The 16,285-nt window shown below is 35.1% G+C and overlaps 1 protein-coding gene across 1 annotated transcript in view; it reads left to right on the forward strand.

The window, feature by feature from the left end:
• The first annotated feature begins 73 nt into the window (after positions 1-73).
• USP37 (ubiquitin specific peptidase 37) overlaps positions 74-16,285 on the forward strand; it is a 66,965-nt gene continuing 50,753 nt past the window's right edge. Inside the window, exons 1-5 of the mRNA XM_028151000.2 lie at positions 74-181; positions 4,321-4,416; positions 9,113-9,336; positions 12,625-12,796; positions 14,484-14,584. Of these exons, the coding sequence (XP_028006801.1) occupies positions 9,181-9,336; positions 12,625-12,796; positions 14,484-14,584 (429 nt within the window). The 5' untranslated portion in view covers positions 74-181; positions 4,321-4,416; positions 9,113-9,180. The remainder of the gene's footprint in view (positions 182-4,320; positions 4,417-9,112; positions 9,337-12,624; positions 12,797-14,483; positions 14,585-16,285) is intronic.

A 16,285-nucleotide genomic window follows, 5' to 3' on the forward strand; every position in this document is an offset into this window, starting at 1 on the left:
GTCCGGTCGCGTCGAGTGTGCGTGCGTGCGTTGCGTGTTTGCGTGTGGTCACAGTTCCCGCCATCAGCCACTCTCCCTGACTTGGGGGAGCGAGCTGTACCTCTCTTTGGGTTCGGCGTCCCTTCCTTCCTTAACCTTCATTCTTCCCACTCCGGTGCGGGCTCCGGACTCACAGGCACAGGTAAGACGGGCCCAGCGAGCTTCTCAACTGAGCCGTTTTCCGAGACCCCCCTTGCCCCGTGCGGTCCGCCCACTCGGCTTTCACTCTTCTGGAGTTCTCCCTGCTGCTGCTCAGCCTGCCCCCATCCCCTCGCAGCTCCCCTGGCCTCACCCGTACTCCACTAGGGTCTATCCCTAAGCTTTCCTTCTTTGACCTGGTCTTAACTGTCACTCGCTTCCTCCGCAGCCCGAACCTGCCCCATTTCGCTGGGGGCTGTCGCCGTCCGCCACTTGCCCCTTAACGAGGCCTGCTGTCTCTAAAGGGAACTTAAGTTGCGGTTGCCGCACATCCATCAGGCCTTGGACAGGGTACTCTTTACCTCTTGACAGTTCTTCACCTTCCTTCCTCTCCTAATCATCTCTCACCAGAAGGCATGGATTGTATTTTTGTCGTGCCATTTGGTTGCTCCCCAACTCTAGATCACGTTGTCAAGTTTACATATTTTAGGGCATGGTCCGTGAAAGGAAATGATAATCGGTGACAAAATCCTGTGTTTCGGAAAGTTGGCCTGTAATGGTTTTGTGGTAGTTATTTCAAAAATTTGGCTCTGCGTAAATGCCTTTTTGGGGGTGGCAGTATCTGAAAAGTATCTTCCTGGAGATATCTAAGAGAGGATGTCAAGCAGACAGTTGTATATATTGGGTTGGAGCTCAGAGGAGAGTTCTGGGCTGGACACACAGATAAGTGTATATATGTCATCTGCCACCATGATGGTAATCAAAGCTATGGATGTGGATGAAATTGCCTAAAGAGCGTTCAGTGCTAGAAAAGAAAGGGACCTAGGATGGAGCAATAAGGGATTCTTGGCACTTAATAACTGAATACAAGAATACAAGTCTTATAAAAGAAATGAAAGAAGTCATCAGTAGGGTTGGATTCTGCTCAAAAGTAAAGTTGAATGAGGACTGAGAAGCCTGGAGAAATCAAAGTAATTGATGGTCATAGTGGAGTAAAATGGAATATCTGGGTTCAGTCCTATGTCCTGTTCTATTTTATTTCCTTCTGCCCTAAGCTTTCAATTCCACCTGTATATTGATGACTTAAGAATTTTTATTTTTAGCCTGCTCCCTTTGTTTTCAGCTCAAGATCTAAATAGCCCGTCTGCTTGAAATGTCAGCTTTATTTTTTTCTTAGAAATTTCAAATATACCATTCTAAAAATCAAAGTCTTAATCTTTCCCTCCATACCCAAGTTCTTTCTCCTCCAGTATCCCATGTCATTTGTTCACTTACATTGGTTGGACACTTGAAAGCCATTCTTGACTTCTCCCAGATATTCCTACCCTCTTCAACTTCTATTTATTCTATTTCCAATATATGTCTTGAATCTATTTCTGTACATCTTTAGTATCACTTTTCTAGTTGAAGCCACAATCCTCATTCACCTGGACTTAATGTCATCGATACCCTGTTTTCGCATCTGTAAAATGGGAATAAACATTACCTTATTGGATTGTTATGAGGATTAAATGAAGTAACCATAGCATGCACATGGCATTCAGTCAATAGCCAGTAAATATTGTTATTGTAATTGTTGTTATAAGTTAAATCACTCAATATTTTCCTGTATGGTTGCCCTGTTTTCTTTCATTCTTGCTGCTTTCACTTTCCTCCCGAAACCCAAACAAAGCACATCACTTGTCCATTGAGCAGTAATATGTCATTTCTCTGCTTAAAACTCTTCACTGGATTTCCCATCACTAACTGTTTATTACATTTAGGGTAAAATTCAAAATCCTTACAGTGAGTGGTCTACAAGATTCTTCATAATCTGATTCTTTTCCTGCTTTACTAGCTTCATCTTGCACATCTTCCCTTCCCTCTCTGAACTCCAGTCACACTGCTTTTCATTTCTTCAATCACACCAAATTTTCTATCACAGGGCTTTTACACATTTTGTTCTATTTGCCTGGATTGACCCTGCATGACCATTCTTCAGTTAACTCATTCTTCAATTTTCAGCTTAACTGATACTTTCTAACCTCTAACTCCCAAGTCTTAAATCAGGTACTGTATTATAATCTCTCATCATGCCCTGCATTTTATATCATTTTTCAGAACTTCTCATTTTTATATTTACTTGTGTGATTATTTAAAGTCTGTCCCCTACTAGAATATAAGCTAGTAATTATTTTATGTCTCTTTCTCAAAAATTTGTTGAGTGAGTAAGTAAACTGGAGCTTGCTGTAAGAACCATCATGTCTTTTGGAAGCACCAGCTTACTGATATTTCTGTCATTTGAATATTCACTCTGCAAACAAATTAATGAACACAAAAGAAAAAAACATGGGATTTTCCCTGGCTTTGGATGATTTTACATTCTTATGTCATAAAACCATTCAGATTTTAGATGCTTTAAGTGGAGATATAAAGTTTATCTAGGTCAACTTCTCTCTTTCAGCGATAACACTAATTTTATCTCTGTGCATTTGTTTTATGGTTGTTTTTAAGAAAGAAAGCCCTTAGAAATCTGAACAGTGGTTTATATATCTTAACATGTTAAACTATGAGACCGGTGAGGATGATGTTTTCATAAACAGATAAAGGAAAATGTCATATTTAAGTTGGTGGTGGTAGATGTGAAAGAAAATATTAAAATTCAGTAATTTGTGTGTATATAGAACAACATTTTTGTTGAGAAGTAGAAAATAAAACATAGGAAATGTATGAATGCTAAACAAAGAGAGGCATTTGGATTTATTTTATAGGTAGTGAGTGATGAGCTGTTAAAAACATTTAGGAGGAAGTTTCATTTAATCAAATTGAGTAAGTTTTAGAGATATGCCATGGAACATTGTACCTATAGTTAACAGTACTGTATTGAACACTTAAAAATGTGTTAAGAGAGCAGATCTTGTGTTAAGTATTCCTTGTGTGTATGTGTGTTAAGTATTCTTAACACAAAATTCAAAAATGTTTGGGAGGGAATTGGCATCAATGGCAAGTTTTTAGCACTTACAAAGTGCCTGTTATTTTGCAGGAATACAAAAGAAGATAGGACAGGTCCTCCTTCCTTGCTCTCTTCCCCTCCTTCCGGAGAAAGTTAAGGAGACAATTAGTGCATATTGTACTTTCTTTGGTAAGAGATAAAAGAAGTAGTTTTTTAGAAAGGGTATAGGATTCATTGCTGGAATCACTTTCATTGATAAGGATGCTTTATGGTAGTGGTTAAAAACATAGATTCTGATGTTAGACTTACTGACTGTAATCGTGGATAAATTACTTGATCTCTCTTAGCTTCACTTTCCTCATCTGCAAATAGATATTAATAACTGTCCTTTAGGGTTATTGTGAAAATAAATGCATGTATGGTGCTTAGCACTGTGCTTAGTAAATGTGTAATAAATATTAGATTGGAGTGGCAGCAAAGTGATGTGTTTCTGAATTAGGGTAGTAGTTACAAAAAGACGGAGTTTTTGATAAATGGGGATGAGGTTAAAGCTGATAACTAAGATTTTTTACCTCAATGATGGTGGTAGGACAAGTATAGGGAAGCCTTTTGAGGGCACGGACTGTATAATTTTCACATTTGTATCCCTACCACAGTGCTATCAAAATAGAGTAGCTCAATAAATGATTTTTTAGAAGTGAACAAATAAGTTTAAAGTTGTTTTAGTTTTCAAAAGGCAATGAGAGATTTAGAGATGCTTAAATTTGAGGAAGAAACCTGTAAAGCTAGTTTTGAAAAAAAAACTAAGTTTATCAGTCTTTTTAAATTTGTAACAGCACAGTGGTGGAAGTGGTGTTTTAAGACATAAAACATCATTATGTAACAATGTTTATAAAGTCAACAAAGGATGTATTCTTTTTCACTTGCCTTCATAGTTTCAAAATGTAGCAGGGGTAAACCAAGATACAAATGGATTAAGGTACAGCTCCTCCTGGAGTCCCTCAATTTGCACACAGATCCCTAAACTTCTGTTTCCTGTGTGTGTGTGTATGTGTCCTGAGATTATGTTTTAAATTTTTTCAGTAAGGTTAAATTTGTGGTTTTTAAATAATGAAAAGGTTAATCGTCATTGTATAAATGATCACTTTTAACAATCATTTTAATTTTGTGAATTGGATTATTTTTAAAAGGCACACTTATATTTTCTTTAGCTAAGTTGATGGCTTCCGAAGAACTGGGATAGCTGCAGAATATGAGTAGTTCCCTAAGAAGATTGCATTGCCTTTGGCACAAGCATCAGAATAAAGGTGAATTGTTATTACATAGGGTTTTTCAGTAAAAGTCACTGAAAAGTAAGTAATATTTTTATTTTAGATATGTTTCTAAGAGTATGCATAGTGGCAAGAATTGACCATTTTCTTTCTTCTGTTTTTAGTAACAGTTTTCATGCTTTAGCATGTTTTGTTTTGTTTTAACCACAGAATGCCCTTCTAGATAAGGATATTTTTAAAGCAGTACCTAAATAGGAACATTTATTTAATTATTTATTTTTAAGCTGTAGGTTTTTATTTTTTGTTAATTCTCACCGAAGGATATTTTTCCCATTGCTTTTTAGAGTGAGTGGAAGGGAGGGAGGGAGGGAGGGAGGGAGGGAGGGAGGAAGAAACATCGATGTGTAGAGAGACACATCGATTTATTGCCTCCTGTACACTCCCCACCTGAAGTCAGGATCAAATCTGCAACTTAGATATGTGCCCTTGACTGGCAATGGAACCATGACCCTTCAGTGTAGGGGCTGACACTCTGACCACTGAGCAATACCGGCCAGGGCTAAAATAGGAGTATTTAAATATCTGTCCAGGGTATAGAAACATTTTTGGTAATGTTATTGAGCTTTCATAGAATGCTCAAGGTTGAATGGTAGTTTTAATAATTGTGAAGAAATTTAAGGAAAGGAGAATCTGAATGTGTACTTAAAGAATGAGTTTTTATTATATTTCATCTTCCTAATATCAGTTTGGTAGTGAATTAGCTTTACAGAGTTCAAAGAAATCTTATCTTGGTTCTACGTTCATAGAAAGTTTAACAGCTACTGAATTATGCTAAATATTGAAAAAGAAACTTAGTGTGTTTTTTTCTCTTAAGTAAGGTAAACCCTGGAAATATGATGATTATACAAAAATAGATATAGTTAATTCATTTAGTACAAGAGCAGTTGATGGACTAAATTAAGGCATTAGAAGTTTTATTTTATTGGTTCTGCCAGTTTTATGTCCTGCACCTTTCAGGGTTTCTTTCTTCAAAGAAAGAGAGGTTGCTAGTAGAAAAGGTTAAGAAAATATTAAATATCTGAAGTAAAATTTTATATATGTAATTGAAACTGCATCAAATATTTGAAAATTATATAGAGAGAAACAGAAGTAACAATTAAGTTTTTATTTGTGATTAACTTTAGTGAACATTGAAATCTTCACCTCAAATTTTTGTTAAATGCAATTTTTAAAAACAAGGTGTTTTGTGTGTTTTTTTGAGGAATTCAAGGATAATAACCTTTATTTATTTTTGGTCTGGAAGGTACTAATTTGTTTGTTATTTTTGTTGTTGTTGTTTATTCTTAAACTAGAGGCCCAGTGCATGAAATTTGTGCACTGGTAGGGTCCCTAGGCCTGGCTGGCGACCAGGGCTCATTGGGGCCTTCTGGCTGCCGGCCAGGGCCTGCCTTTGTTCCATACTGCCCCGTGGTCAGCGCACATCATAGTGAGCAATAGAATTCCCAGTCGAACTCTCACAGGGACACTTTGCATATTAGCCTCTTATATATATAGATAGTGAGTTGTTTCGTGTATGTCAGACAATGTCCTAATGGAGATGTAAAGATTACAGGACATATTTCCTGTCTTTAAGTAACAGAGTCTAGATAGAGACAAAGATGTAAACAGTTTATATAAAGTAAATAGTTTATATAATATAATGTGATGAGTGCTTTACTAACAGTGAGCACAGAGAATAATAGGAGAATAGAGAAACATTAAACAATGTCAGTGTGGATATGGTGTGAGAGTAAAGTGAAAGGTAGCGAGGAAAGTTCCTTAAAGAAGATAATATGTAAGTTGAGCCTTGATTTTATAGACGAGAAGAAATTATGGAGGATGGGGAAAGTACATAAAAATCCTATAAACATTGACTACAATGTACACATAGCATGAGAGCATGTGGCTTTTTTAGGGAAATTATCAATAGTTCAGATGGCTGGATTTGGAGAGCTTGTTGGGAATAGAGAGGTAAGGAGGTCCTGGGTCATGAAGGGGGTTTATGTCATGTTAATGAGTCTAGATTTTATAATGAGGGCAATGGGGAGTCATTGAATAATATTAAGGAGGAAAATAATGTGATTTTATCTGCAGCTCATTATAAAAATGTCTGGGAGGTGTATGGAGGTAGAATTGATAGTATTCTACCTTGACCTTCCATCCCCAGCCCAATATCAATAATCATCAAGAGAGAAATCAAGGATAACTGTCATGTTTCTGGCATGGGCATCTGGGTTAGGAGTGGGCCACATATTATTTTCTAAAGGACAGAATAGAAAAAAAATCTCAAAGGACATATCCAAACAATGAAGCACCCAATTATTAATTGCCAAAGGAAAGTATTACAAACACACATTGCTGGCCCAAAATTCTATAATTACTGGTTGAGCAAAATGTCATATTAACACACTGGATAAAAACAGTAATGGACTCGATTACTTTGATGGTTTCATATACCCAACAAATTATACTATCTAAATCTGACCACAGTAAGAACTCAAAAAATTTGATGAGATGAGTGACTAACAAACAATAAAGGACTTACAATGCATAACACCTTTTAACTATTTGGAGTGTTTTCATGTCTCTTTTTAAATTTCATTCCCACTTATTTGATGTATACTATGTATAGGCCTCAAACTAGTGGTTCCCAGGCTGTACTCTGCCTACAGGTGGGTTTTGTTTGATTTGTAGCTTATATTTATTTGCTTATTTTCAGTATTTTATTGATTTCAGAGAGGAAGGGAGAGGAAGAGAGAGATAGAAACATCAGTGATGAGAGAGAATCATTGATTGGCTGACTCCTGCACGCCCCCTACTGGGGACTGAGCCTGCAACCCAGGCATGTGCCCTTGACCAGAATCGAACCTGGGACCCTTCAGTCCACAGGCTGAAGCTCTATCCACTGAGCCAAACTCGATAGGTAGCTTTTAAAAATAACTTCGAATATATTGACCACAATTATAAATGGGCAGGTTTACATGAAAATTGGGATGTCATTTTCTTGAAAAATTAGATGATCTGACAATGCTAGGTTTACTTGTTTTCACATGATAAAATTGGCTAAATTTGAATAGCAGTTTTCTTTTGTTTAATCCTCACCTGAGGACATACGTAGAGAAAGGAAGGTAGAGACAGACAGATCGATGTGAGAAAAAAATATCATTTGGTTGTCTTCCTTACGCTCCCCGAGGGTCAAACCTGAAACTCAGGTGTGCGTCCTGACCAGAAATCTAACCAGCACTTTCAGGACACTGAACAGCCCTCAACCTACCACTCTAGGTGGGGTGATTATTGGTTTTCAAATTTTGCCTGCCTAAGTCATCTGGGTGACTTGCCAGGCCTTACAGGCAGTTGAATTGGTAATCCCTGTTAATTTATTTAACTGGTATCTTTGGAGAAGGATATTATAGACCAGGAATAAATTAAGAAAGTGGACACTAATTTCATATTAAGAGCTGGGGTCTATTTAATGCCTAATGTGTGTTATTTAATTCTGCAACACTATAGCATTTGCTATTCCTATTTTACAATTGAGAAAACAAATGGTTAGAAAAGATAAGTTATAAATTATATCAGAGCTGGTTTCTGTTATCTAGACCTAGTATGTTTTGATAACTACTTTACTAAAGCTTTTCTAGGTTAGCTGTTTTTGCAGATGCAAAATTTAATGAATTTTTAAAATTTTATTAAATTATAAACAATAATCTGTATTAGAGCAGCGTTTTTAGAGATTTGAAGTGTATAAAATTTGTTTTAACATTATGTGTGATGTAATTTGATCTGAAGTTCATCGTAAAGATACCTGGAAGGTATATGGATGTAGAATTGTATAATACACATGCTATTTGATAGCATTCTGTGCTATTACTGGAATTGTATTTACCTATTGACATTTGGTAAGCTAATTTGAAGAGTCTTAGACATTCTATTGTTGTAAGCCATTTTTAAGTTATTAGAAGTTCATTTGGGAAATCTGAATATTTGTCATGGATAAAATTGATAGTCTTTTTAGGAATGATAATATTAAATATAAATGATAGATGGGCCTTAGGAAGATAGATTATATTGTTAGTTTTTTTCCCTAGAAAATAAAATGGTTTTCTCAAATAATTCTGGAGGTTAAACTAATTTGATTTTTCTTATAGTTTTGTATTCATTTAATGTCTTCTAAACATGTGGATATGCTTAGACTACTTGGTGATATGATTTGATATTTTAGAAGGAACTCCATTCTAAGAAATGAAGTCAGTTGATTGAAAATATTTTTTTACTTATATTTCAAGTTCAAGATGTATTAGTATTCATGAAGGACTGTAAAAATTGGTCACATTGAGAATGGAATCTTTAGTATTACCGATTGGCATGCCTTTAGTGGCAGCACTTTGATTTGTTAATGGTGCAAAATGCAAAATTTAGGCACTAATAGACACAGGTGCAAGACACATGGCAAAGAAGAGAATGTGTATACAAGAACTAAATGTTGGTTAGATTCAGACACTTAACATGAGTGACTGCTTTAGTTGTCTTTCTTATCTGTGCCATCTAGCTAATCAAGGCCTTTGAGGATGCTTAATAAAATGTGGTTTATGGAAATGGAGAAAAAGACATATAAGATGGTTCACTAAATGTTCTCTTTCATACACTTATTTTAATCACTAGTAAATTGTAACTTTTTATTTTTCTTTCTTAGAATCTGTCGGGTGAAGTTGTATTTTTGTTTTATAATTTTGCTAGAAGCAATTTATTTTTAAAGAAAGTATGTCTCCTCTGAAGATACATGGTCCTATCAGAATTCGAAGTATGCAGACTGGGGTTACAAAATGGAAAGAAGGATCCTTTGAAATTGTGGAAAAAGATAATAAAGTCAGCCTAGTGGTTCACTACAATACTGGAGGAATTCCAAGGATATTTCAGGTACTACCAACTTTTGATTTGGAATAGAACTTCCATCACATCCTTTAGTGAATAGCTGTTCTGTGCCATATTGAGAATTGTGGTAGCCCTTCTACTAATTAATATTTCTTGTTTTTTATTTCCAGGACACTGATACTATTATGTTCTTATTTTATAAATTATTCAGCAGCATTATAGTTAATATATAAAAGAGCAGGAAGTAGTCACCGTTAATTGAAAAGAAAGCTCGTGGAAGATGAGAGGAACTATCTATCTAAGCTATTTTAAATACCACATTAGAATAACTTTATTCTTTTTTTTTTTCTTAACGTATATGATAGATTCATTATTTAGTGTTAGCTTTTAATAGGACTTATTAGTGTTATCTTAATGTTTACTTTCAAAATAATTCTGCCAGAAAGGTGTATGCACTATTCAAGGATGATAATTAAAGGTCATCCATCCTTACAGCTATTTTCTTCTAATAGCAAACTTTGAAAAAATATTATGTTTTTATTAATTTTAGAGAGGGAGGGAAAGAGGAAGAGAAACATTGATGTGAGAAAGAAACATTGATCATCTATCAGCTGCCTCCTGCATGTCTCTTACCTGGGGGGATCATGCCTGCAACTTAGACATGTACCCTGATTACTGAGAATCGAACTGGCGACCTTTGGTGCATGGGATGACACTCAACCAACTGAGCCACACCAGCCAGGGCTAATTGCACACTTAAAGGGTCTCATTATTTTATTACTGCAAAAAAAATAGTTAATCTTGTTTTCACTTCTATGCTGTTTATCTTGTGCAGCCAAGAACTGCTCATCTTGATATGAGTTGAAATTACTTTAAAGTTCTATTTGTTAATAAGATTATACAAAATATATTCATTCTAAACGTGAAGTACCCTATTGAAGAACAATTTATAAAACATTATGCTTGAGAACCTGAGGTGAGGTAAAATTGCCATTTATCTTTGCTTTTCAACTATGAAAATAAATTGCTTATGATTTTGTGTATCAAAGATATATATAATTTTTGTGGGGATCTGGTGAGAACTGGAAGACCTACTAAATAAATTTAAGAAGAACTATTAGCTGGAAAGATATTCTTAAATAGATTAGAAGAATTACATGGTGACATGGGTAATAGAAACAATAGTAATTTCTGCCACATATGTATATCAAAGTGCCCATCTCAATGAAAGATTTTTTTCCAAATAGAGATTTGACTTTTCAGTCCTCAGCCCAAATTAGCACTGAGTACATATTTAAAGCAAACATAGATCTTTAGGAGCATATGATTCTACCTGTGATTCAACCCTCATCTCAGTTTTACATCAGGTTGCATTCAGCATTCGTTAACCACCTACAAATTGCTGTGGTGGGTACTAAGAATATAGAGCTGAATGATACACTTTTCCTCTCGAACTTAGAATCTAATGCTTTCGCAGCTGTAAAAATATTTCAAAGATATGTGGTATTAAAAAAAAAAGATATGTGGTATATATTCGCAATGGAATATTACTCAGCCATTAAAAAGAATGAAATCTTCCCATTTGCAACAATATGGATGGGACCTAGAGGGTATAATGCTAAGTGAAATAAGTTAAACAGAGAAAGACAACTTTTATTGTTTTATTGATTTAAAGAGAGAGAGAGGAGGGGGAGAGAAAGAAACATCAGTGTGTTGTTCCATTTATTTATGCATTTATTGGTTGCTTCTTGTATGTGCCCTGTTTGTGGATCAAACCCACAACCTTGATGTATCTGGATGACACTAACCAACTGAGCTACCAGGCCAAGGCTTAACTTTCATTTTTTAAAAGAGGTATATTGATTGAAATAATGGTTTTATGGGATCTGTTTTTCTGTTGATATTAAAATGTTCATTTATACTTTGGAGTTAAAGCATCTAAAACTAGTTATTGTATTTTGTGAAAAAATTTCTACTCAAGGACATGAATTTAAGACCTATCTATCACTTAAAATATAAATTAAGTCTGAATGGTAAAATTATTTTTTTCATTCTTATCTGAATATTGATAAAGATAAATTTTTCCTAATCAAGAAATTAAATGCGATTACTTCCTTTTTTATGCTGTTCAGAGAGTATGTCTTCACGAAAAGGTAGCTTTAGAAACTTTTGTATACGCCTGCTGAGGGAGCATGTTAAAGAACAAGTTTGCCTGATTGGCAGGAATTTAGGTAATAAAGAAACTACAAAATATATTAATTCTAGGAAAAATTTCAGCCAAGAGAATAGAAAAGTTATCACTTGAAAGCACATGTTCAGAGTCTGGAAGGGTATAAGAAAAGTTACTGAACCAGTTCTGGGGATTGGGAGAAGTAAGCTAAGATAGTTCTAGGATGCTCATGTTCTTTGTGATTGAATAAACGTTAAATAAGCCTCCTTAAACATTAAAAAAGAAAAAAAGATGTTCCTATATTGGTAAAGTTTTGTTTCAATATGTGTTTGAAAGTGGAATTCTTTTGAGGATTATAATTTGGATTAATATGTCCTTTTTACATTATAGCTATTTACACCATTTGCCAGATATGTTATAAGCTTTTGTTGAAAATAAAAAGAAAGCCTCTAATCCACTGTGGCAGCAGTCGCCAACTGGTGGTCCTGGTCCGTGAGGTTCGAAAGGTTGGCAACCGCTGGTTTAAGGATACCTTTGGAGCAGTGGTCGCCTACCGGTACTCCGCAATATCCGAAAGGTTGGCGACTGCTGCACTATGGGGCTTTCTAAACTGATGATGGTAAAAACCATCCAAACTCTGAAAATTAACTCACTTGGTTTTTTTGTTTTGTTGTGTGTTTTTTTAATTAATTTATTTTTAAAGTTTTATTAAATTGATTGGGGTGACATTGGACAACGTGAACATAGGTTTTATGTGAGGGTTTCTATGTTACAAGATCAGTTAATTGCACTGTTTGCCCACCTCCCAAAGTCAAATATCTTCTCCTGTCACTTTATATTAGGACCCCCCTTCTAACTCACTAGTTTTTATAACTTTGTAACTATACCTGAAAATATGCAATTTCCTGCCATAAAAATAAGACTGGTAGGATTACAATGTAAAATAAAATTTAATACTATGTGTTTGCCTCTTCTAAAAGTGAAATCTTTGATTTAAATGTGTCAAGAAGTGGGAACTATTTTTGGTTGGGGGAAAAAACCTAATGTGGGGAAGAGTAAGAAATGTAACTTAGAAAGTATAAAGTTTAATATTCATTATACAACTTATATACTTCATTATCATGTTTTTAATGATAAGATCATTTTCCTTTTGTGTTTATCAGCTAAGTCATAACATTAAAAAAGTGGTGCTTCGACCCAGTGGAGCAAAACAAAGCCGCCTCATGTTAACACTACAAGATAACAGCTTCTTGTCTATTGACAAAGTACCAAGTAAGGATGCAGAGGAAATGAGGTTGTTTCTAGATGCAGTCCATCAGAACAGACTCAATGCAGGTGAGCACTAATTATCCCAAGTACTGGCATTAGTAGTTATAAAAGAATATTACTAAGCTGTAGACTAGTATCCCTGGTGAATATTTATGCAAAAATCCTCAACAAAGTATTAGCAGACCAAATTCAACAGCACATTAAAAGGATTACACTATGACCAAATGAGTTTTATTTCTGTAATGCAAGGATGGTTTATGATACGAAAAAAAATCAATCAGTATAATACCCCAAATTAATAGAATGAAGGACAATAAACCAATGTGATCATCTCGGTGCAGAAAAAACATTTGATAAAATTCAGCACCCTTTCATGACAAAAAAATACTCAATAAACTAGGAATAGAAGGAAACTACCTCAGCATACAAAAGGCTATATGTGAAAGCCTACAACTAACATCACAATGATGAAGACTAAAAGATTTTCCCCTAGGGTGAGGTGCAAGCCAAGGATGCCCTCTCACCATTTCTTTCTTTCTTTTTTTTTTTTTTAATCCTCGAGGATATTTTTTCATTGGTTTTTAGAGAGAGTGGAAGAGAGAAATACCGATGTGAGAGAAATGCATTGATTGATTGCCTCCTGCACGCACCCTGGCCAGGGCCTGCACTGGGAAGGAGCCTGCAACCGAGGTTCATGCGCTTGACCGGAATTGAACCCGGGACCCTTCGGGTCCGCAGGTCAACACTTCTACCCACTGAGTCAAACCAGCTACAGCCCCTCTCTCACCACTTCTATTCAGCATAGTATCGAAAGTCCTAGTCAGAGCATCCTTTATTTTATCCCAGCAGTTCTTATTTTGAGTTTATCCTATAAAAATCATACCATTAGTGCAAGGGATCTGAAAGGATGTTCAGCATTGTTTTCAATTTTTAAAAATTAAAACATTCCAAATGATCATCAGTGGGAATTAAGTATAAAATATTTTTTAAAGTATATACAGCACTTTGCGTGTTCTTTAGTGTTGATTTCTTTGGAATAGAAGCCATTTCACTTGCTGAACTTACAGAGAATGTTTTGAAGTACACATTATTAGAAATATTATCTGTCACTGGTTCTGACATGTCTTCTTGGCATTCATCCAATGTCAGTGTTCATGCCATAGACACATGGTGACTAACTTTTGTATAGTGTTAATTACCAAATATTGATATAGGAAAATTTCTAGCATTTTAATTTTGCATTCAAAATTTTGTCCTAGCCCTAGCCAGTTTGGCTCAGTGGATAGAGCGTCAGCCTGCAGACTGAAGGGTCCCAGGTTTGATTCCGGTCAAGGGCAGATGCCCAGGTTGCGGGCTCAATCCCCAGTAGGGGGTGTGCAGGAGGCAGCCAATCAATGATTCTCATCATTGATGTTTCTATCTCTCTATCCCTCTCTCTTCCTCTCTGAAATAAAAATATATTTTAAAAAATATTTAATCCTCATAACAACCCTATGAGGTACTTTAAAAAAGAAAATCTTGTCCTATTATATGTTTCCAAATTTTTGCATGTTATTTCATTTTTTTGCTTGAGACTAGCTCTAAATTTTAATTACTATTTATATCAGATGTGCTTTCTATTCAGAAAGATTTGGTTAGTAAGCACTTTAATTTATTTCTGCTTCTACTTCTGCAATGCTATATAATAATGATGGCAAATCTCTATATTAAAATAAGTGATTTGGGATTTATTTATTTTTTTCTTTTGCACTAGCCATGAAGCCTTCTCAGGGGTCTGGTAGTTTTGGAGCTATTCTGGGCAGTAGAACCTCACAGAAGGAAACCAACAGGCAGCTTTCTTACTCAGACAATCAGGTATGTTCATTTGAATCTAAAAGCTTTTTAAGAAATGATAGATATTCTATAAGGTAATTGCAGGAAGTAGAATTTAGACTGCAATGCCTAATAATTCTGCCTTTGTCGTAAGGGTCTTTTCCACATACCTGAAATTTACCATTTTAGCTATTTCAGTCTCTTCAGCTATTTTTTATGAACGTCTTTCTAAATTTATCACTTTCTTCCCTGCTTACATACCGTTTTACAGAACATAATGTAATCTTTGCTCGATGTCTCATATCTTATGAACTGCAGTAAAGTACAGTATAGTTTTATGAACTGCAGTAAAGTACAGTATAGTTTTTAAAAGCATAGCTTTGGAGTTGTATGTGAACTTGAGATTTGGTGCTGGCATTTACTAGCTGTGAGTCATCAGAGGGGTTCTTTAAGTATCCTAAGCCTTAGCACCCATCCGTAAAATTGAGACAGCAATGATATTTTAAGGGTTGCTGTGAGGATAATGCATGTGAATACCATATACTAACAACCTGATCAGAGTCTGCTGCTACTATTTCTATGATGCCGTTTTTGTCTGTTCTACATTATTACCTTTGCCCCCACACTATATGATAACAGACTCTTTTGTTGAAGTCTTCTGTTTGCTTTTTAAATAGTTTTTCTTTCATAAATATTCAGCCAGCCATGAGATTTGCTATGCACTGTTGCAATTAAGCAGTCCTATGTCTCTTAATTTTTTTTACAAAGGGCAACTGGGCATAAAGAGAAACTTTGGAATTAATTACTTTTATTTGGCTGTGCAGCGAGGTGATTACTTAGTCTATTTACTGGGATAAGCAGTGAATAAAATTTCATTTTTGTTAGTTTTATAGGATGGGTGGGATGTTTTTACATTTTAGTTGAGGTATAATTGACATTCAATAAATTGCACATAATTAAAGTACAGTTTGAAACATTTTGACTTACATATACATATCCGTAAAATCATCACCACAATCAACCTAGTGTACATAGTCATGACCCTTAAAAGTTTCCCCATTCTCCCTTTGTTGTCCTTCCCTCCCTCTTCCTCTCTGGTTCCTATCTCTAAGCCACAGCCGATTTGCTTTCTGTCACTATAGATTAATTTGCATATTCTAGAGTGTATATGAATGGGATCAGTGTGTAATTTTTTTTTCTTGGTCTGGCTTTTTCACTCAGCATAACTACTTTGAGATCCACTCACTTACTAGTATAGGTAGAAATATAAGCTGTTGGAATATTTAAATGTGTAAGCATTACCATGTATAGCAGAAGCAAATATTTATTCTCCATAAATAATTCCTATTTCTAAGATTATAAAATTAATTTGTGGGTTGTGACTAGCATTAAATAAAGGAAAGAATAGAATATAATAGGTATTATACATAGTAAGGATAAGTATTGGTTTCTGAAACTTGTTTCATTTCTATTTACATGTATGTGTAATAGGTTGCAATGTAAAGTGTCTTACTCTAGAATCAAATAAGGTTGAAGATAATGCAAAACAGTTTGCATATAGTATGCTACCAATTATGTAACAAAAATAATAAAATACTGATTTGCCTTTGCATAAAGGAACAATAAAAGAATACTTATAAGGAGTAGGAAAATGAGAAGTGGAAGAATGGGTGTATGGCATTGGGGTGATAATGAAATTTTTCAGCATGTGGTTTTTATAATAGTATTTTGATTTTTGCATGG

Source organism: Eptesicus fuscus, chromosome 11 (assembly GCF_027574615.1).
Source record: "Eptesicus fuscus isolate TK198812 chromosome 11, DD_ASM_mEF_20220401, whole genome shotgun sequence".
Taxonomy (NCBI): Eukaryota; Metazoa; Chordata; class Mammalia; order Chiroptera; family Vespertilionidae; genus Eptesicus; species Eptesicus fuscus.